At 39.6% G+C, this 22,836-nt stretch overlaps 1 protein-coding gene across 3 annotated transcripts in view; it reads right to left on the bottom strand.

Annotated features, from left to right (window-relative positions):
• CEP162 (centrosomal protein 162) overlaps positions 1-22,836 on the bottom strand; it is a 74,934-nt gene that overhangs the window by 13,609 nt on the left and 38,489 nt on the right. For 2 of the 3 annotated variants that reach the window (XM_045508612.2, XM_010972869.3), the window contains 11 exons: positions 20,311-20,444; positions 19,814-20,041; positions 19,164-19,304; positions 17,360-17,472; positions 15,860-15,965; positions 11,190-11,316; positions 10,325-10,488; positions 8,746-8,850; positions 6,764-6,976; positions 3,554-4,206; positions 700-841 (listed from right to left, as the gene is read on the bottom strand). In XM_045508612.2, coding sequence (XP_045364568.1) covers positions 700-841; positions 3,554-4,206; positions 6,764-6,976; positions 8,746-8,850; positions 10,325-10,488; positions 11,190-11,316; positions 15,860-15,965; positions 17,360-17,472; positions 19,164-19,304; positions 19,814-20,041; positions 20,311-20,444 — 2,126 coding nt within the window. The remainder of the gene's footprint in view (positions 1-699; positions 842-3,553; positions 4,207-6,763; positions 6,977-8,745; positions 8,851-10,324; positions 10,489-11,189; positions 11,317-15,859; positions 15,966-17,359; positions 17,473-19,163; positions 19,305-19,813; positions 20,042-20,310; positions 20,445-22,836) is intronic. The other variant, XM_045508614.2, reaches the window with a different exon arrangement.

Genomic DNA, 22,836 nt, shown 5'->3' with positions numbered 1-22,836 from the left:
TTTCTTCTTTTTTTCTTGGATATACTATTTCAAAGTAAGTTGCAAGTAATGCTGTTTTTTCAACCTGCAAACACCACAGAAGATAGGCCACGCAGTAGATATTCATAAATATTCCAAGTAGACATACATGCTATCCAAGAAGACACACTTGAGGACATGCAGATGAGCTGTCACCACACCCTGTCATAGTTCTCAGAAGTCTGTGCTTCATAATGGCTACAGCTGTGTACCTGCCTCATTATTTTATCCCCAGTGCCTGACTGTCTGTAGACCACAAATCATTTAACGACTGAAAGGTAAGGGGGAAAGAAGAATGACTAGAATAACTACTTGTCAGCTGGGACTTAGGGTGGAGGGAGCTGGTTCAACATTCAGGTTTAAGGTCCCAGGACTAAGGTCCCAGTCCCACTGGATGTGCCCCTCGGCCATCTGTTACAACCTATTTAGGGGAAGAGCTATTTGAGAAATGGTGGGGCCACAATTGCAAAAACGCTTATTCAGAGGTATAACTGCAAAGTAGAATAGTTAGACACATATATGGTAGTGGCATCATCTCCTATTAAAAGAAATCAAGGCAACAATAATTTCCCGCTTCTATCACCAACCTGAAGTTAAAATATTTACAAAACAAATCTTCTGTCAACAGTCCTGAAAACACAATCATATTCCAGTCAAAGAAAGTTCATTAAAGTCTTTTACCTCTTGAGTTGCTATTTTACGATTTAGTTCAGCTACTTTGGAAGAAGAATTTTCTACTGCATTTTGGCAAAGGAGTTTCTCTACTTCCCTCTGATGAGATGCTTTGAGAGATGTGATGTGCGCTGCAGTATCTTCCTTGAACCTTTAGAGCAAATGAAAGAAAACCACACATAAAAGTGGCTCTTCAACCTCCAATTCAGAGTTCGCACAAAAATAGCATAAGAAGCCTGGAAATTAGAGAAGCAAAGGGAGAGAAGTCACCAATATCTACTGCACTGTGCTTAGTGCATTACTGCCATGAGTTCTTACAACCACTCCCTGGGCTCACTCTTATTTATTCCATTTTGTAAGGGCAAACATTGAGTTTAGGAATTGAGTGGTAAGTCTAGGGTCTCAGATCAGTAAGCTACAGAGCTGGTACTCAAAGCAGGTATTTTTCTCAAAGCAGATATTTAGTAAATTTGATAGTTATTAATATGGCAATTCCCAAACTACAAACAAATATATCAGTTGCTTATTTGACAATATGAATAATTCTTCACTGAAACAGTGTGATTAGGGTCCTAGGAAAAGCATAAAAATCTAAAGCATCCATGAGATAACTGAACCATGTAAAAAGCAGCCTAAATCTGGGACTAGGAAAAGTTACTTTTCACTTCTCAGGTCCAGAGCTGTCTGAAAATCGATTAAGGATACTAAAAAATTATAAATTCTGTATAGGAAAATTTATAGGAAAAACCTACATTTTAAATTATTTCTAGGAAAGAACATTTTCAAATAGGAAGATATTTCCAAATAGCTTCATGACTACTATCACAATCAGGACTAAAGAAACAAGGTTTCAAACTGGAAGCAATATGGCTGCCATGACGACTCAATCAAGAGTGGCTGCCAATCAACCAATAAGCATTTGCTAGGTGCTTCCTACAGCTCATGCTCTGGTAGGAGCCCTGCTTTCTGCCAGGTTCTGCCTCTTCCTTCAGGTACTTGTTACGTATTCTGATGTTTCCAACTCTAGGTTCCTTATGTCGGTCACATGTATTGAAATCCTAATGTTTGAAGGGCATACGGTTATATATATTGTCAATATATGTTGTAGGATTCCATAATACGTTACTTGATAAACATTAAACTACATGTGTTTTTGTACAGCCCAAAGCTTATTTTAAACCTCATAATCACACCTATTATTTTCTATAGATTGCAAAAGAGGTATAATCTGACATCAGTTCTCAAGGAGCTATTAAGTGGTGTATGACTCGTGCTTTCTTATGTAAGTTACCCAGGAGCTGGAGGGAGGAGCAGGAAGTTTCTAGGAAGCCTGAGGTAAGATTTTTCCTAGAAAATGAAACACAAACAGGCAAAAAGCAATGAAGACATTTGGCAAGTAATCTACTCTAATATAGCAGGATTAGAATGGTGATGGGACTTGAGGCGACAGAGAGAAATTCAGTCCTGATACTTCAAGAAGTTGGGAGTCACTGGAGGGCTGAGTGACTCAAACACAGGAACATTTAAAGAATATTCACGGTTTTTAAGCAAGATGGCTGGGGAGATGAGGGTGAGGAAACTGCCTAGTAAACCAGGAAAACCACACTACAGGAGGAAGAAAGCAAAATAAATACTTACAAGGAAGCACCCCAGAGACTGTGAACCCAAGGAATGAAGGAGGTAAAAGCTGGGCCTGGCAATCGAAAATACATGGTCATAGACAGATGGGGAAATTGGGAGGGGGAGCTAGTTTACAGGTAAGAGAGACAGTTTGAGATACTACTGATTCCAAGAGAAACAATCCAAAAATTCTTAGACTTAAACATCTGAACTCAGGGAAGAGAACAAGCCTTGAAGAGTAAATCTAGGAGTCGTGGTTCACAGAAGTTGTAAGAATGGATGAGTGCGGCCATGGAGAAGGACAGAAAGCCAAGATCTGGACTTTGGCAGAAAGTCAGATTTTGGAGGAGGGAGGATGGAAGAGTCAGGAGTCAGTTAAAAGGAGCAGAAAAGATGCTTTGGTCAGAGCTGCCAAGTCATGGAGGTTAAGGGAGGAAACCACTGCGGGAAAGGGAGTGTGGTCAACAAGGTCCCGGAAAATGAGGATGGAGACCACTCCACTGGCCGAGAAAGACCAGCTGCTGAGAGGCCAGGTTCAAAAGAGTGAGGCGGAGAGCCGTGTTTAGAGGAAGTGAGGTGGGACCAAAAGGAGGCTACTTGTGGGAAAATGGAAAGAAAAGGCAGAAAGAGGCCTAGAACTTGGTTTGATCGGGTGAAAGACATCTGAGTAAATCAACCATACTTCAGTAAAAAAAACAATAAATGATGTTAAAAAAAGTTAATCTGAGCATGTGAAAGGGCTCAGAGCAGAGACAGGAGGGAGTACTTGCAGATTCTGAGAAGGAAAGTTAAACAAAGTTCAACAAAGGCATGAATAGATGTGATCATGATTAATTTGCAAAGAGTTATTCCGGAAAAGAGGACATTTCCTCTTATAACGTCAACTAGTTTTAGTACGCTGTCCTCTGACAGCCATCTGCCTGCGGCAATAATAAAGGATGATACTCAATTTGCAGGAAGGCCCAACGGGCCAGCTTACTGACACCATTGGGACGCATGCAGAAAGATAAGACTGGTCTGTGCAAGGATCGGGTTGACATGGAGATTCAAGTTCATCAGAACCTGGGCTTCCAACAGGGAGAGGATCCAACTGAACCAGATCGCTGCTTAGCAATGTAATAGTTTCCTCGACTCTAGTTATGAATTTAGTTCAGGATCAAACTAATACCTAGGAGAAATGTATCTTACAACCTTTACATTTTTATCTTTTTATGTCCCCCTACGTTGACACGTTCATTCTTACCTTTTCATGGAGTTTTCATATTGGCTCACTGCTACGTCAGATTTCATCTTCAGCTCATTCCTCTCCTCAATTAATCTCTCCAGTTCATTTTTCAATCTGCAGTTTTCTTGTAAAACCTCTGAAACACGGGAATCAGTGAAAGTCTGTGGTTGGTAAAGCTTGTCCTCTAGGGCCCCAGGGAGGGAGGCAGCGTTTCCTTTACCTGGGTGCAGAGCATCTCTCTTCACCCTTTTTGCAGTTATCTCCTCTCTACCCTTAGAGTTCTGATTACAGAGCATGGTTCTTCTCTCTCTCTGAAGCCTCTCCACCGTTTTCGAAAGGTCCTGTATCTCTCTCCCCTTGGCCGCCAGCTCCTCATTGAGTCTGGCCAGTTTAGCTTTAGAATGAGCCTGCTCCACCTGGAATTCTATAGACTGGAAATCTTTACCATCCTTAGCATTTTTCTTGCGTTCTAATTCAGCATTCTGATGTTTAAGAGCATCGATTTCGGCTTCAAGGTTTCTCACGGTGATCTGATGGGCTTCCTTAATGTCGTCGAGTTCCTTCTCTAGTGCTTGAACCCTGGAGGAGTTGTCATGTTGGTTCTGGGCTGCCTCCTTCAATTTGCAGGCAAGTAGCTGCTCCTGCTCCTCCAGTCTCTGTTCATACTGAATCTGAAGAAAAGACTGCACGTAATGCCAGACCACTGCTAAATGCCTCATTAGTTACCCACGCCCCGCGTCCTCCCAGGGCCTGCCTCTTCCTTCCCTCAGGCACTCACCACGTATTTTGACCTCCCCAATTCCATGTTCCTCGAGTCGGTCAAATATGCTTAAGTCCTAATCTTGAAGGGCATACATACTGTTATATATTCTCAGTGTATGTTATATAATTTCATAATTATCTGGTGCTTTGTAAACATTAGATGACACATTTTTGTATACTGAAACTTATTTCAAACCTCACAAGCAAACCTATTATCGTGTACCTTTCTCTATGCAAACTGACAAACCATACTCCTCGAGGATAAATAAGGAAAGCAACTGGGATTACTGATGTCTGTAAGAAACAGTACATTTCCAACTTTCTAACATCAATTTAGGAATCTCATACGGAGTAAGTCAGCTCAGAATTTGCATACTGGAGCTTTAGTATTTATAAGTGAAATAACCTAACAGTGTACTCCATGAGGGAAGTGTGACAGAGTTCTGTTTGTCCATTCAGTGAGTATGTACTGAGCTGTAACTGCATGCCAGGCACTGTGTCGGACTCTGGAGACACACTCAGCTCTGCCTGCACACACTTCACGGCCTGGGGAGAGCACGTCATGGCAACCATTTCAATGCCCTCTGACAACGGTGATGACAGGCCAGGAACATGGCGCAGAGGGGACAAGGCACCTGAGTGTGTCTGGAGGCCCGAGGGAATGTGGGAAGACAGGGTGAAGAGAGCACACTCAAGTTCAGCCTTGAGGGGTGAGTGTGAATCTGGGGTGAGTGAAAGCAGGGACATTTTGGAAGCAGGAAGAGCACATGCAAAGGCATCTGAATGCTCAGTGTGTCCTGGGAACCAGACGTGAAAGGAGGAAGTGGCAAAAGTGAGCAGGGGCAGGAGGGGGAGTAGGGTAGGACTGGGAAAAGGGAAAAGGTAGGTAGGTGTAGATAGATAAAAAGGGGGGTTTGGAATTCATTCCTTTATTGGTCAGTGAAATAGTACTAGTAATTGTAATTATTATAATTGTTTACTGAGTGTTTGCTACACTTCAGGCATGGTACCAGGGCTCTGCATGTACTCAGCCTCAATCCTATGAGTTAGAGATGATTCTGCTCAGTGATGGAATCAAACAGTGAGTGAAAGCAGAACAGTCCCAGCCATCAAGAAGTGCAGAAGCTGGGTGGGGAGAGATCAATGAAAACGGCCGGACATGTGGAGACTGCAGTGGAGGAGAGGCGCATGGGGCCATCTGCTTACCGGGGAGGCCAGGGGTTTTCTGGGGAAGCAACACCTGGGTTGAGAGCCAAAGCTAGGAAGGCCCTCACTGTGGAAGAGGGGGGCAGGGGACATTGGGCAGAGGCTGCAGAGCACACTCATTTTTGTGGCCATAGGAAACATGGCAAATAGGAGAGACAGGTCAGTGGACTGGACAGAGGAAGCCTGGTGTGAGGAAACACTGGAGAGAAAGGAGGGGCCTGGCTGTTCATGGGTTTATGGGCTATTTCTTTATCCTAAGTTATTTGAGGGGTATAAACAAAGATGTGTGTGTGTGTAAGACAGATAGAGATGAAAATTCTGACTTCAGTGTCAAAAGCTGATGAGTGGACGGGATGAAGTGGATAGGTCAGGAGGTTATGACAGTAATTCAGGCCATGTGGTATTAATGATGGCAGTAGAGTGACACGGTGATTAAGAGGAACAGAGGAATTGAAAGAAATTTAGGAGTAAAAGTGGCGTAACTGGCAATCAATCAGCTACTATCTCTCTCACATATGAGGAGACTGTGGCTCAGAGAGGTTAATTCGTGGAAAGTCATGGAGCTATAAATGGTGAAACTAGGCCTGGACTGAAGTGTCTGTAATACAGGGTAAAATATCTATTTCTCATGGGTGATTGGAAGGAGTACACAGGATGAACAAGAATTTCTGAGAAAGCGTCTAGCATGAATTACTGCAGAAACTGTGCACTCAATACATTTTTTTAAGTAAATTAAATATAATGCCCTGTTTCATATTTGGTCACACCAGCATCTGTATTTTCTGATTCACTCCTGATCAAGGATCAGAAAACTCATACAGGAAGACAGTTTCAGCAGACACTGCCCTGCTCCCTGCTCTGCCCTAGAAACACAGTCTTCTGTCTCGTCTCGTTCCCTCTTGTCTGGGTGAACTGCAGAAAAGTATTTTCAACCATAGTACTTAAAAAATTATATTTAATGCACATTAGCGGTGTTTTACTCTGCCCTTTCATGACTTAATTTCCACTAAGTCTAATATCATTGAGAGGGGCTTATGTAAAGATTATCCTATGCCTGATTATTATGTGTTTAAAACAGAAGTCACCGAAGGAAGACAGAAAGACAGGAGGGCTCTAGGCTTCTTTTTCATCTATTGACACTTGTGGTAAAGGTTTTGCGGGAAAAGCTATTTAGAGCTATTTGTTAAAATGAGATCTAAGAAGCCCCCAACCCCCACGGTGCACCTCTGAGCCCCACCTCCAAGGCTACCAGGCGCTCACCTTCATTTTCTGAAACTGCTGTTCCATGGTACGAAGACTTTTCTTTGCTTCTTCATCTCTGCCCTCCAGATCAGCTTCTAGCTTTTTTACCCTTTTTTCCATAAATTCCACTGTGTTTCTATCCACTGTATCACCAGCGGCTGATGCAGCCAGTATTAAAGCAGGTAAGGAATTGGGATATCTTCTCTTTAGAATTCCTTCCATTTCTTTAACCTATTAAAATATTTTTGTATACAGGTAAGGTCACTAATATTTTAAAATTAAGCAGTTTAATATATAAACTTAGATTATGCTGTAGTCAGGTCTAGATTTCAAAGAGATGTTTACATCACATCTCAAGACTGAATCAAATGCACAGTAGCCCAAATTAATTTCAGGTTTCATATCCTAGATTATCTGATCAAACAACACTATAGCATGAAATCTAATTTAATACTGGTTAATTTATAGAAATCTTCTTATATTTATGTGAAATAGATCTTATTATACTAGTATTAACCAGTTTTTTTGAGGACAAAGCTCTTTCCCCTCTCTTTCTTCCACAGACCCCTCTCAGATAATAGTGTTTATCTATTGACTGAAAAATTACTTATATGCACATGGATGTGCACAATTTTTGTAATAAACGTGTAGCTTCCTAAGCACCTGCTCCTACCTGCAACAATCCTCCCATCCCAACCCTCCTCCAAATAAAGTTTAATCTACTTTAAAATGCCTTCTTTCAATTAGGAAGCAAAGAGGATTAAATGACATTAAATGAAGTCTTCATAAAAACTGCTTTTCATTTAGTCTATTAAACAATAACATATTACATGATCTTTCTGTAATTCCATTCCACATGATTCTCTTAAAATCATCTAGTGGAGAAATAGTCCCTTTGGGGTTTTCTCTCTTGCAATTCTGGATGGCTTCTTCTACGTGGGCTAATTTGAGCCTTAAGCACTGAAAAAGAAGCCAGGCAATCCTGGACTATAGTTATTTTGGAATATTTCTAGCTCTTCAAACCACCTTTGTTCTGTTCCTTTCCTGGCCACTGAACCAAACTACCAAATCACACCTTTTAATATAACAGGTCCTGTAATAACAAAGCTAATTTTTTGCTTAGTTTTCCTTCTTCTCATAAAACTGGGATAATATTCAGCCCACTGATGACCTCACAGTTCTAGGTGTGTGACGGAATAATAGCGGTGTGTTTCAGCGTCACGACGTGACTACAGCATTGTGTTCCTTTATGAAGGGCTGGAAATTCTAATTTTGTTTCAGTATTTAGTTATGAATACAAACACTACATTATACAAGGTTTCAACAACATAAGGAAAAAGTTAATTAATAGTCCAGCCTACAAAACAACTATTTTAATGAAAAAAAACTTTATCTTAATTTATAAGCATCACCATATGGTTTTTTAAAAGGTCCTCCAGCCACACTGGCAATGAAATGAGTATTTCTAAGCCTAAACGGTGAGCAATAGCTCAAAGTTATGGCCGGCTCTCTGGGAGGCTGGCTGTTCTGTTTCCAGAGTGTCCTGCAAGATTTCCCCAGTGCTACTAACAAGTTCCCAACCTGAGGATCTCCTTTCCTGTCCTGCTCTCTCACCTACCCTTTGTCAGGAGAAGGAATCCTAGCTCTACACCAGAGTTTTCAAGTTCTCTTTCCTTTTTCCTGGATGTCAAATAAGCTGGGATGCAAAATAACCTTTCTTCAGTAGGTCTACCATCTAATGAGACACATTACTCTAAAAATTCCTCATGCATCAAGCCATAGATTATATAAAATGATGTTGTTTACTGCTTTTATTAATGTTCCTTTAAATAATGTATATCAGGCATATTTAAAGTAGGTATCATTCTATATTAAAATGAATAAATAAAAACAAGAATTTCCAGGTTGACTATATCCTGTAGGAACTCCTGAAACAAAAGAGAAAACAAAAATGCACTGTATATGAAATACCTTAATGAAAATTTATTCTGAACACATACTTGTCGTTCTAGATCCTGAATTTTTTTGGCATCAGCTGCTTTTTCTTTTAAACGAATCTTCTGCTGAATGGATGGATTTCCAGATTCGGCTTTCAGTTTCTCAACCTATTAATAAGTAAAGACCTTGTTAAGAAGCTTACTTATGTTATTTTCTTATTGAAGTATAGTTGATTTATAATGTGTTAGTTTTAGGTGCACAGCAAAGTGACTCAATTATACATGTACATATATATGTGCTTACATATATATACATTCTTTTTCAGATGCTTTTCCATTATAGGTTATTACAAGATATTGAATATAAGTCCCTGTGCTATATAATAGGTCCTTGTTGTTTATCTATTTTATACATAGTAGTTGTATATGTTAATCCCAAACTCTTAATTTATCCCTCCAAGAAGCTTATTTTGATTTGCTGACACTAACTACTATACATAGCATAGGCAATCAGTAAGTCTTTACTATACAGTACAGGGAACTGTATTCAGTATCTTGTAGTCACCTATAATGAAAAAGAATATGAAAAGGAATATATGTATGTATCAGTATGACTGAACTATTATGCTGTATACCAGAAATTGACACAACACTGTAAACTGACTATATTTCAATTAAAAAAAAAGAATTAAAACATAGCAGAGGAACAACAGGAGGGACACAAAATGGCAGTTTATTCATTCACTTATTTACTGCTTCCCAGAGAGGGCGCTGTGCTGCAGATACAGAGGAAAACAAGCCAGATCCCTGCTTTCATGGTGTTTATGCTCTAATGGAAGGAGACAGTTGAGAAGCTAAAAAAGTAAATAATATCAGAGAGTGACAAGTACCATGAAGAAAATAGGTGAAGGAATGAGAAGAGTCAGAGAGGGCGAGAGTGGTTGCTACATGAGATAAAGAGATCAGGAAAGACCTTTCTTAGAAGTAGAAATCTGAGCTGAGACTTGAACAAGGAGGGAGACATGGGCCAAGGCAACAAGTGGGGTGAGCTTGCCTGTTCAAGAACCAGAGGGCGGTCTGGCGTGGCTGGAGGAGTGACTAGGGGAGTGCGGTACAGGCAGGATTCAGACCACGTGGGGACCTGACAGGCTGTGATATAAGGAGCCTGGACTTACAGTCATCCCTCGATAACCATGGGGCAGGACTCCCCTCAGATGCCAACGTCCATGGATGTCAAGCCTCTTGTATAAAACGGCATAATACTTGCACGGAACTTATTCACATCCTCCCATATACTTTAAATCATCACTCGATTACTCATGATATCTAATGCAATGTGAATGCTATGTAAATATTTGCCAGCGTGTGGCAAATTCAAGTTTTGCCTTTTGGAACTTTGTTTTTTTCCAAGTATTTTCAATCCACAGTTGGTTGAATCTGCTGGATAGGGAACCCCTGGATATGGAGAGCTGACTGTATTCTCAGTTTAAAATAGACTACACAAATAAAAGCAAACTAAAACCAAATCAGCTGTTTTAATTAACAGAATTTAGAGTACTGATTCAATGACACAAGGCTAAGAACTGACTGTTAAACATAACAGAGTTCATCTACAGAAACACATTCTGAAGTGATTTATTACCTCAAGTTTGAGCTTCTCAATTTCTTCATTTGCTTCTTTAAGTCGAACAGCATCTTTGTCCAGAAGTTCCTGATTTTCAGCATACCACTGTAATCTTTTCTGCAGGCGACTGATTTCTTGTTTATGTGTTTCTTCTAAAATTTTTATTTCATATAACTTTTCACCTATAAGATACAGTAACTCAATAACCCGACCGTAATTTTTCAAAATATGGAAATAACTAAAAGATTTTACAAGAAAACCAATGCCTAACTAATGAAAGCATTATGAAAAAATAAGAGGCAAAAAAACAACTGAGGTATATACAAGGTTGTGTCTAGTCTAGTGTGTTAGTGAAAGGAGACTGTGTTCATAGTCCCAGTCCTCAAAGTTCGTATGATTTTATTTAACACAACAAATACATGATGGGAAGGATTATTATTATTCTATTTTGCAGACAAGGAAAGCAAATTTCTTACAAACAGGTAAGTGGATTTTACTGTACATCTTACACTGAAGATCATAAAATCACAGAGGAAAGATCCTTACTTCGGCAAACAAGGGCTCCTCTGATGGACCTTTCCAGCCCTGTGTTCTGCCCATCCACGCTCCACAATAGGTGCGATCAGTAACATGCCCATGAAACACACCTGAGCGGCCTCCCCCCACTCCTTTACCCCTGAGCCCCTCCACCTGTCAGGACCCAGCTCAAATGCCCCTCCTCCCTGAAACTCTTACTAGCACCCTCCTGTTTATTTCTAATTTTTTTAATATTAAACTTTTCCGCATACTTATCTTACTTCTCCTTTGTCTTTCCCGGTGGGGAAGGCCATGTCCACCCTCGGGTTACGAGGATAAAGGCAGCTGCTGCAGCGCCGTGAGTTACCTGTGACGTAAGCAATCTGCTCTTTGGCTTGGTCCCTCTCTTTCTTCATTTTCTCCACGTCTACTTCGAGAGCTTGCTTGTCTTGCTTCAGTCTTTTGAGGTCTTCCAATAAACTGGTTTTTTCTTTCTTGACATTCATAGAAATACAGAAACAAATGACTTCTAACCATAACAGATTGTGGTATAGGCTCTCTTTCATTCAATTCATCATAAATACTGCTGCTCATTATTTTTCCTAAATTTAAGCTCTGATTTTATCACTGCCCCCTCCGAATGATTACGAGCTTCCCAGAGCCTACCAGAATCAGTTCTAGTCACGTAACTCAACACAGCTTCAAAGCCCTTCCAATCTACCATTCTGACTTCTGGATTACTACGGCCTCCTAACCAGTCTGCCTCTTCCACTCCCGGCACTACAGTCTGTCCTCCGCACAGGAAGCAGACCAATTGTTCTGAAGAGTCAGTATCATTCCTCCATTTGAAACTCTCTGGTGGCTCCCTCTCTCTTAGGGTAAACCCAAAGTCCTTCCCATGACCTTCGGTGTTGCATAACCCAGTCTTGCCCGCTCCTCTGATGCATCTCCCACAATTCTTCCCCCTCCTGCTCCACTCCAGCCGCAGAGACTTCTTGGCTGTTCTTTGAACACACCTGGCACATTCCTACCGCAGGGTGTTCGCACTTACTGTTTCCTCTGCCTATAGCTCTGCCCCCACAGAGCCAGGTGTCTCACTCCACTCTTTCTCAGGATTTCTGCTCAGGTGAGGCCCCAGGAAGGCCTTCCCTGATCCCTCTTCCTAGAACAGCAGCCCCCATCCTGGCCCCAGTGTGTTGCTTTATTTTCTTCTCAAAATACTCATCAGCACCTGACACAGAACATGTTTACTTGAAAGCAGAACTTGATTTTGCTCATCCTTCTATCACAAATGCAAAAAAAAAAAAAAAAAAAAAAAGCCTGGCACATTAGAAAAAAATAAAGTGGAAATCTCAATGTGCCCAACATTCCACACAACCCTCAATAGCCTCCTTCCTCTGCTTGACACAGTCACTTCTCATCCTTCCAAGCTTAGTTCAAATGCAGCCTTTCCTGATAACCCCCCCTCCCCCGGCACTGCCACAAACTTCCCATGTACCTCTAGCACAGCATTCAGTGTTTTGTTTCATATGACGCTGACTTGTGCACAGGCCTTTTCTCTTTAATAAGCTGAAAGCTCTTTGGGGACCGAGACTGATGTCACTACCTGTTTACTGTGTGGCACTAAGCAGAGGGCAGGTATTCAATAAACTCAACTCGTAACGGCAGAAGAAACTCTTGGATTCATGGCAGTACACTTGGTATAGTTGTTTCAAAATAAAAATTGTTAGAAGTTCCGCATCACACTGCCTTATGATCTAAAATCCAATCTTACAAAGAAAATAAATCCTTCCATAAAGCCCTGGATAATCACAGTTTCCGGCTGCATCATTTCACTGTTGAATCTTCTGTGTGACCTTCTGTGGATGCCTTTTCAGGAGAGCACTGAGGTTCTTCAAGGTTTTACTGTGGAGACACACTCAGGGCTGCGCCTGCCTCTCTGATCTCATCGTCCACCACTCTGGTCCTGACTCATCCACTTCTGCCTCCGAGGCCTCTGCTTCTGGGAGGTACCAAGCCCACTCCTGACTTTCCCCTTGGCTAGAAGGCTCGACAGCTGCATGGTTAGCCGCTGCTTCTCTTCAGCTCCTGACGCAGACACGACTTGCTCAAAGAGTGCCTCCTCGACCACACCCAGTGCTCCTTACACTGCCCTGCCTACTGTTCGTCTGTATTCTCATTATCCTCAAAGAACTTACCTCTGTGAGTAACTCTTGTTTGCTTATTCCTTGTGTTCCCTGGGAGACTGTATGTTCCCAGCGAGCAAGGCCCATGCCTGTCTTGTTACCTGCCGTTCTTCCAACACCAGGATGAGTTCCTGGCTGCCCGACTGAGCCGCGGGCAGCCCGTCCTCCTCCCCATCCCGGGGAGCTAGAAGGAAAGGGCTTAGGCCTTGGCTTTCAGTACGTGTCCACCCGAACTCACATCTTAAGACTGCACTAACTGGTATTCATTTTTAAGGTACAAATTAGACTGTACACGAGTAGGTTTGATATGAATATTACATATTTAGCCAAGTATGAATTTTTGCTCTTAAACTATTTAAACTCAGAATGTCAAAGTGAATGGAAATAAAGGTATATTTGCATTCCATCTTTCAGTATTTGCACAAATCTTCCAAGAATTTCTACTCATTTTTATCTTAAACTTTTCTCCCCTGACTTCTTTTAAGGCTCTCCTTGCCCTTGGTGTTTTCACCAAGATAGGCCCACGTGTAGATTCATACTTACATATACTAAGCAGAACTCACTGTGCTTCCTAAATTTGAGAACTCATCCCTTTTATAATTTCTAGAACATTCTTAGTCATCACCTAAAAATATTTAAATATATGCTATAAGCATCACATTTCTATTTTCCATTTCTCTATTTTTCTGTTTCACTTTAAACTCCTTAGATCTATCTTCTAGTTTACCAATTTCTTATTTGTTTATGATCATCTATTTAACTTTTCTACTTATTTTTTACTTTCCAGGAATATATTTTATTTCCAGAACTGTTTATTTTTTTCTGAATTTTCCTGGTCTATTTTGTTCTTTCCTCACATGTTCCTTATTTATTTTCTATATTTAATCATTTTAAGTCTATTTATTTTATAGTCTATTCAGTAATTCCATTGGGGTTCTAACCCTGCTGTTTATTAAATCACCCCATGCCTGCTCATGGGGGCTTGTTTCTCTGGGTTTTGTAATTAGATTCTGCATTGTGAACGTACGGTCAGCAGGAGTAGGGACACTGTGTGAGCTGGGTTGAAGGCAGACACCTCTAAGAATTGGTTTGCACTTATTTCTTCTGGACACACTAGAGATAACTGACTTAGGACCACAGTTTATGCTATTTTTTTTTTTTTCAGTTTGAGCATAACCAACCCTAACCGGTAGTCATTTCAAATATTAAAACACAAATGAAGGCCGAAGGGATGACATTTAAACTGAACAACCAGTAAAGTACTGAGCAAAGGAGACTTTTGCCTCTTCTCTTTCTAGAGATCAAGTTAAGACAAAAAAGCTTCCTTGACGTCTCAGCCCCTTTTGAAGATGGGTGGATTCTTTCCTAGTCCACTGTTTTACTGAAGGATGTGGCCCTCTGAAGTCCCGGGGCCCCGTGTGCACTTTGCTGTTAGAGCCCAGACCCGCGGTTACTGCACTGGCAGCCTGGGAGCAGATGCTTACCGTTAGGTTGTATGCCTGTCCACTTCTGACCCCCCGAGATTCTCTTTACTTTCTGGAGAGAAGTATGCGTGTGAGTTATGAATTTACATGATGTTTATTATATTTTATCCGGCGTTTTCCAGTGATTTCAGTGGCAGTGTTAGTTTCCTACTTGTCAGAAAAATGTGTTCAAAACAGCACTTTTAAAAGGTCACTAACAACAGCCTTTAAATGAAACTAATCCTATGCTTAAAGCCTTACCGTGTTTTCCCAAGCCTTCATGAACCACAGCAATATTAATTTCTCTTTTAACTCGCTCAGTTTTGAGGCCCACTGATAGGTGAGGGTGCCCAATCATCCATTCTACCTATCTGCCTGGCTATCTAATCATTCAATACATACATGCAGCTGAAGAAACTTCTCTAATGGATTCATATTTGAAGCTGCATTTTATATACTACAAAAATCTGTTAAACGTCAATTATTAAATTATGGCATGTTTAAATTTCTGTGTAACCTAAACTTTATATAATGAATTTCTATTTAAAAAGTGCTATGTAACTGGAATTTTTCTAATTTACATAATCAATCAAATAGATTGAAAAGGCTTTTTAGTTTAGTGCTATGGTTCTTTATGGGAGGGAGTGGAGGCTTAACTGCCTTCCCACAGGGGATGTCTGGAAACGCGGCAGTGGTTCTAAGTGCTACAATGACTGCTGGGTGCTGTGACCATAGTTCCTGGGGACAGGGATGATAAAAATCATGCAATTCATAGAACTGTTCTGCTTAATATAGAATTAACCTGCCCTAAATTTCAGAGCTTCTCTCATTGATAAATACTACTTTAGAAAGTTCTCGGCTATATTCTCTACAACACAAATTAATAAAAATAAAGAAAAAAGTTACACATTTTACCTTTGTGTTAGGCACATCATATACAAGTATTTGCAGCTATAGTCTCTGCCCCCTAGAAGTGCACAGTCCACTTAGGAAGACAGGGAAAAAGCCAATCAACTTTTTAAGCTGAATAGTCATCTTCAGATTATTCTCCCATTTTAGCTGTACATTTCCAATGATGAATTTGAAGTCAGGCATACACCCCCAGATAAGGTTATGTCTCTAATATGCCAGGCATGTGATAAATGCCTGATAAGAGGCTGGATTACAAAGAGGAAGCCATCTAAATCTGGTATTACACTGCTGCCTCTATATTAAGGTCACATGTATGCCAAATGCTCATCTTAGATATTTCTTAATTTTTAAAAGGCATGGAATTTATAAATGGATTTTATTTATTCATAATTACAAAAACATATTTTTTTACACATATGGGGATTTTTATAATAATCTTCACTATCATTAATAGTTAAAATTCTTATGCAACTTACCTGTGCCACCCGTAGTTCTGCTAACAGATCTGTAAAATTCTGGTTTTGGGTGGGTTCTGCACCTTCTACTGCTTGAGAGAGGAAATGGCTTTTGTGCATCTGTTCTCTGATTTATTTTGGAAAAAAAAAATATTTTTTACAAGGTACTCCTTTCAATATAAAATATTCAATTCTTAAAAATTAAAAACTAATGCACAGTGGAACTCTGTGAGTCACTGAAGATAAAAAGTTTATTTACTCTAAAGAATAAAATACTAAAATACTAAAAGAGGAGTATACTTTAAGGGAAATGTTTATGTGTAATCTAAAAGAATGGAAACCCTGAGAGTATTGGTTTATTAGCCTTGGCCCAGGGAGAGGAGCTTTTTTCCCCCCTAATTTACACAGAAGTGCCCTTGCTTGCCAACTTGTGTACTTTCTAGCTTTGTCTGTATATGTGTGCTTTTTTCTATTTTACATGAAAGATCAGTGTGAGCTAACAGCAGCCCTGCCTCTTACGCCCTAAGTTATCTTACAAAAAAATGGAAGAAATATGTGAATAAATGTAACAGACATGACATTCACAGCCAAAGAAGTTTCTTCTGACAGCCGTCCTATTTGAATATTAGGTGAAATGATTAGTTACTTCCTAAAAGACAGGACCCTAACTTGCCCATGTTTGTTGGCTCAGCTCCTTCACTTAACGTATTAAAGATGGATGTAATAACATCCAAAAGACCTTATAGTGTGAAGTATGATTCCTAAGTAGGTGCTGGTGCTCTGCCAGTCTGTCACGGTGAGTGCTGGTTCTCACAACTCACAGGCTCTCCTTCTCTGGAGAAACGCACTTGCCAAACAGCAGCCCCGGCCCCCGCCCAGAGGATACCCGCCACCCACTTCTCGGGGCACACTTCAGCTGGGGACTGACTGGCTGTGGGGCACAAAGGCTTTCCCCCATCTGCCTCAACTGGGGACCAACTCTGGGGTGCAGTCTGTTCTTCTGAGCTTCCTGGTGAGAGAAGAATGAAGCCAGCCTCTGGCTGAGACCATGGTCCTACTCGCCTTCCCCACCCCTACATCTTGCTTCTCCTGCCCCTTCTTCTAAGAGTTATCCTCCAGGAAATCACCTCCACAAGGACCCCCAGATCAGGCTCTACTTATTTGGAACCTGACCTAAGACAGTAAATAATACTGTATATATATATTACTATTATTACTAAAAGCATCATTACTGAGATGCATTACATAAGTATCTCAGGGTTAATGACTGATCACGAGGACTGTTCAATTTCCTAAAACTGAGGTCAAATTCAAATATGAATATGCTGAAAATACTGAAGTGTGTACTAGTCATCTAATGCCAAAAGAAAATCCATTGAAAATTAAAAATATGAAAGCTGTAGAACTGTAAACCAGTGTATAATTTTTAAAATTTCTAGGTATAACTAAATGTATTATTAATATAACAATAAAGTGCTTAGAAAGAATTGATTTGATTTTAATAATTTAAAAAGGACTTACTTTAAGGAAGCTAATTCGCTGAATAAGCTCTGGTTTTCCTTGAACATTCGCTCCTCATTTTTCTTGTTTTGTTCTTGAAGATCTTTCACTTGATTATACAATTTTTCATTTTCCTTTTTATAAATAAAAAATTACATTTTAGTTAAAAGTCAGTAGTACTTATATAATATTAGTGTATGTGCTCATAAAAGATACATCCTTTAAACATTTTAAAAGTCTTTTATTAAATTTCTTCAATTTTTGAGTAAGCCTTCAAATCTTTTTCAAAAATCTTTTGATTATCTTGGAAGAAAATTTGTTAGCTAAAAACAATTCTTTCCAAAATGCTCAAAATGCTTAGTTGAAAAAAAAAGTTGCAAAAATTCCCAAAGCCAAAGAGCCTGTCAGTATAATGTACTCCATTTCACAGGCGTAAGTGGGCGAATGACTGCAGGAGTAACCACATCCCGACTTTGCGTATAAGGGATGGAAAGGCCAGCGGGACTGTACATTCTTTTTTTTTCTGTTTTTGGCCCATCTTTCTGTGGTGAGGTAACTGGAGGGAGCCACAGTGGGTAACCATGCTTGTTTCTGGAACTGTGAGCAGGGAGTTGGAGACTAGGTGTTTCTGGAAGATCAGGGATCAGTCCCACTCTGTGCTTGTTACATGCTCTGGTTTATTGACCTCTTTAAAATTAAGAATCTGATGAAAACCAAAGAACTTTCTGGATCTAATATAAATTCTGAACTGTCTCACTGTGTCTGGCCTAATGCTTGGCAGATAGTCTGTGCTTAATTATCTGCAGAATTCATGAAACCCAGAAAAATATGTACATATGTTGATATACAAATTTTGTGGGATTTTTTGTGTGTGTGGGGGGGGGGTTGGCATACTTGTGGGTCTGTGAAACCCTCCTTAAAATGCATGCTCTACACGGCAAGCTCTGAATGGCAAGCAGAGGGTCTGAAAGGTTCTCACTAACTCTAGGGCAGAGTGTCCTGCAAAATCAGTACTATTTCCTTTATAGTGAACGCTGTCATCTCTGATGCGGTAATGCCTTTCTCTCTTTACTGTTGTCAAAAGAGAGAAAGGTAATGAGACAGAAGGGGAAGGGGAGAGAAGTTAAAGAAAAAAAGGGGAGTGAGATGAAGATGAAGTCTGATGTTGGAGATCACCAAACCTGTCCTGCCTGTCAGATCAGTGTCACCAAGATGCCATCACACAGAACAGATGTCTGACTATAGGACACAGACATTTTCTTCCACTTAAGTCAAATATTTTTCAATCTCAGGGCACTGGCAATTGATTTCAGATTCGTATTTCTGAATATAATATCAAAACTAGCCAATATTATCTACTGAAAAACATAGAAAATGAAAGAAAAATAGGACAGTTTCTAAGGAAATATGGCTATTAAAATTAGTAACAGGCAACATTCATTAACTGGTTACTGTGTGGAAGGCACTAAGGTTGGTCTGCGCTGTCTTGTTTTAATTGCACAACCATCTTCCGAGACAGGTACTGTCATTCTCATTCCCATTTCACAGATGGGGAAACTGGCTTAGAGAGGCTAAATATGATTTGCCTAAGGCTGCACAGCAGGTAGTGAAGCAAAGCCTAAAACCAGATTTTTTGAATCCAGAACCCATGCTCTTAACCACTTTAATTTTGCTCATGAAAAATGTGCAGACCAGCCAAATCATTACTTCCTCACAATGGCAGAATTCCCATTACCTGTTAAATGGACACAAATATTTCTAAATGCCTTATGTTTATAACCAAAGGATCTCATAACAAACTCATTATGTGTTGAAGAACTGTTACCTGTTGATATCCCTGAAGAAGTGTCTCTTGTTCTTCTATTTCTTTTTGGATTTGCTTCAATTTTTCTTCGGTGACAGGATCAGATGTTTCCCCCAAATGCAACCACCTTTGTTTTTTGTTTGATTCTTCAAAGCTATTTAACTTTGAGAAAATGCAGAAATTGTTTTATTTGGGAAAGGAAATGATGAAGTAAGGAAGAACAAAAGAAAACTCAAGGTGCACAGACCTAAAACTGTCTTATAACCACACTGGAATTAAGGTAACACCAGGCACAGTTAAATCATTACAGGATGTTCTGTGCTGATGGTTCTGATGATGGAATTAACTCAGAAATGCTACCCAGTGTCATTCTCTGAAATTAGACCTTCCATAGCAATTTTTCTGAAACTTTGTCTTCCTTGAAGGTCACTGTGAACCAAGGGATTTGTTTTCAAATCGGACTGTTAACAAGAGAACAATCAAAATGAGCCAATTTAAATTCTGATACCCGCCCAGGGGAAGGAGGCACTCTCTGGAAACATGTTGATGTTTGATTCAGCAAATACAACAAGTCAAAGAGCCGCAAGGACAGAGGATGACAATGCATTTCACGGGAAGTACAAGTTCTTTTTTCATAAATAAAAGGAAAAATAGGACAAGGTGTCTAGTACCTTGGCTTGAAGAATATAATTGTCTTGATTCAGTTTGAAGAGTTCCTTTTCCTGCTGTCTCTTTAGTTCTTCCATCTGATTTTCCAGCTCTCGCTCTTTTTCTGCGAATGTGACTTTGATTTGCTCAATGAGGGCTTGTGCCCCTCTCCATCTTCCCTCTGCTTCCTGAACTCTTTCAAACATAGTCAGTTCTGCTTCCTTGTTCCCACCACCGTATCCTGAAGAATCCTTTTAAGGAAAAGCACTGTTTCATTACGTAGAGTTAACATTAGATTTGCACACAGGTAGTTAGGAAAAAAACCCCACCAAGGATGAAAATGACATGGTTAACAATGTTCTACACAAGAAAATCAATACATGTTCAGTAAGAGTGAGTGATTAGAGTATTACTCAATGCAGAAGAAATTTCATATATTTCATTATTTATACTCTAGTTTCAATATATAATTATAGATCATGAAAACATTCTGAATATTATTTTGAAATTCAATACCTACCTTTGGAAACTGAACACAGGAATCCGTTTCTGCGGGGCCCTCAGACTTCTCAGGGGTAGCCACGCCACGTTCTCTGGGGGAAGATGGGTTACCCACAGCTGCAGGCTTGATGAGTCTTGTTCCAGATAAGATTTCTAAATATTGTAAACAATGGATAAAAGCACCACAAATACAAACTAAGTTGAATGTGTATTCAGCAATTACGTAACCAGAAGTACTAATACACGGGGACACTAAGACAAGCGAGGATCTCAAAACAGGCTGATACACAACAAACAAACACCCTCACACAGCTGTCCCCCCACGCTCAGAACCGCTGCCCGGAATCGGCATTCTACTCCACCTGACACAGAGACCGACTGACCCACGGTCCATGTCAAATGACACGTGGAGCTAAATAAATGTGAGGAGAATGTGGACTGGGGTAATTTCAGCTTTTATCCCTTTTAAATAAATTACTCTTTTAAATGTTCATAGCAATAACAACTAGAAATATCTAAAAGATGAATTAAAGAGAAGCTGATAACTTTATGAAGCATTTTAGTTCAGATTAAGTGTGCTTTCAAAGCACAGTTTTCTATATAATGCATGTCAAGATACAGTGTCAATGGAATCATATAAATTGCATGGAAACTTTATAACAACTAGTTTAAGTTTGATTACAAAATAAATGGTATTACTGCTCTAATACTGTGATATTATACATTACGTTAGAAACAATGTTATTCACATATATATTTTGGTCAACTTTTTAGCTTTTAAGGTACCTCATAAATCCCCAAACAGCATAAATAGTTCTGAGGCCAATAAATTATTCAGTTAATAATACAAAAAAAAAAAAAAAAGCTTATGGGAAATACCTAAAAGAGATCTCAAGGCCCATATTCAAACACTACAGGTTCTGAACTGAACCCCCAGTGAACATTTATCTGATCACCTTAGAGGGAAATGAAGAATTAAAAATTAATATTTTTCATATAATTTCTTTAAGATGTTAGCTTTTTAAACGCAAAGTTTACTTTTTTGTTAAAAGTGAAATACATGGTTCTTGAAGATTTGCAAAATACAGAAAAGTCAGAAGAAGAAACAAGTGCCCCCAGTAGTACTTCACCCAACAGTTCCTTCTAATCTTTCCCAGGTTTTCCTTATAGAGTAGTAACCATATTCAATTGGACAGTTTGATGTAGAAGGTTTTCTAGAGAAATCTCTTATAGCATTCATAAAGGACCTGTTTGAGTCATTGTAAAAGCAGGAATTAATCCTTCCAAGTCACTGGAGGTCCATTAATGTGGCCAGTGAAGGGGTCAGACCTGCCAGCACTGTGATTCTCCCTAGCACAGGGCAGCCAAGAATGTGGCAGGTGGTTCTTGCTCCAGCTGCAGTCAGCCAGTGCTTTTACCCCAGAATTTTCCCACCCTGAGTTCTTAATTTTGACTTCTCTAAGTTGTTATTTTCAGTAACAGTACATGGACAGTATCTTTCCCCTTTATACAGGAAAGAAAAGTTGCTTGGATATAAAATTCAAACATGAGAACACTGAGACTTCTGAACCCTTCTTAAAAAAAAAACAATGGATTCAAAAAATTCAGTCAAACAATAAGGCAATCAAAATAATTCCAGAATGGAGAAGTGATGGCTAAGGGACTGGGGAAAAGCATTCGGACTCTGTAATAACCAGAACCAAGATCCACATTCAAAAGCTGAAGGGAATTACAGCTGCTGGAGAGAATATAATAAATATGTTGATTATAAATAATATAATTATATATAAATATAACATGTATAACAGGATATGTAACCCATATCCTATACTATAATATACACTATATTTATTAGAAATAAAGCCAACAAAAATGGGTAGGAGGCATGCGATGGGGGATGTAAGAGTTTTACTACATATTTAATAGAAGGGAAAATTGATAACATATAAAAATTGGAAAATGCAGTTAAAAATAACATGGTTTTGGCAATCTTTCAGGGGTTTTTATAATCTATTTTGTTGAAGGGATCTTTTGGGATGTAACATTCCTCAGGATGAAGTTTCTTTTTCTTCTTAGAGATTTAAGTAGAACAAAATCTAGTATTTTATTTAAAAGAACTGATAAAGTGTGATCTGTTCTTATAAAATGTTTTGTCCATTTTTATTTGTCCACGTATCTGCCTTTCTCCTTCCTTCCAGCTCTCATCCCTGCTTCCTCCCATCTGCATGCGGACCCACACAGGAGAGGCACGGAATGAGGCTCACCAGTATGACACCAGCTGTTTCTGGCTCAATTATTGCTTCCTTTTTACTTTTCTGTATTTTTGAATTTAAATAATGAGCAACTATTCCTTTTGTGACAATAAACTTCCTAATCTAAAAATAAAAACACAAGAGTCGATAGCCAAAGAAAATTAATTTTAGAATAAAAAGGAAAATCACCACATGGCAGACACTGCTAGCTGCCAATCTCCTCTTCCTCCCCACTAAAAGACACCTAATTTTGCCCCGGGCAGCACTGTGCCAGTTAAAACCACCCATTTCCC

Source organism: Camelus bactrianus, chromosome 8, assembly GCF_048773025.1.
Source record: "Camelus bactrianus isolate YW-2024 breed Bactrian camel chromosome 8, ASM4877302v1, whole genome shotgun sequence".
In the NCBI taxonomy this organism is placed as follows: domain Eukaryota; kingdom Metazoa; phylum Chordata; class Mammalia; order Artiodactyla; family Camelidae; genus Camelus; species Camelus bactrianus.
This window is presented reverse-complemented; position numbering and strand designations above follow the sequence as displayed.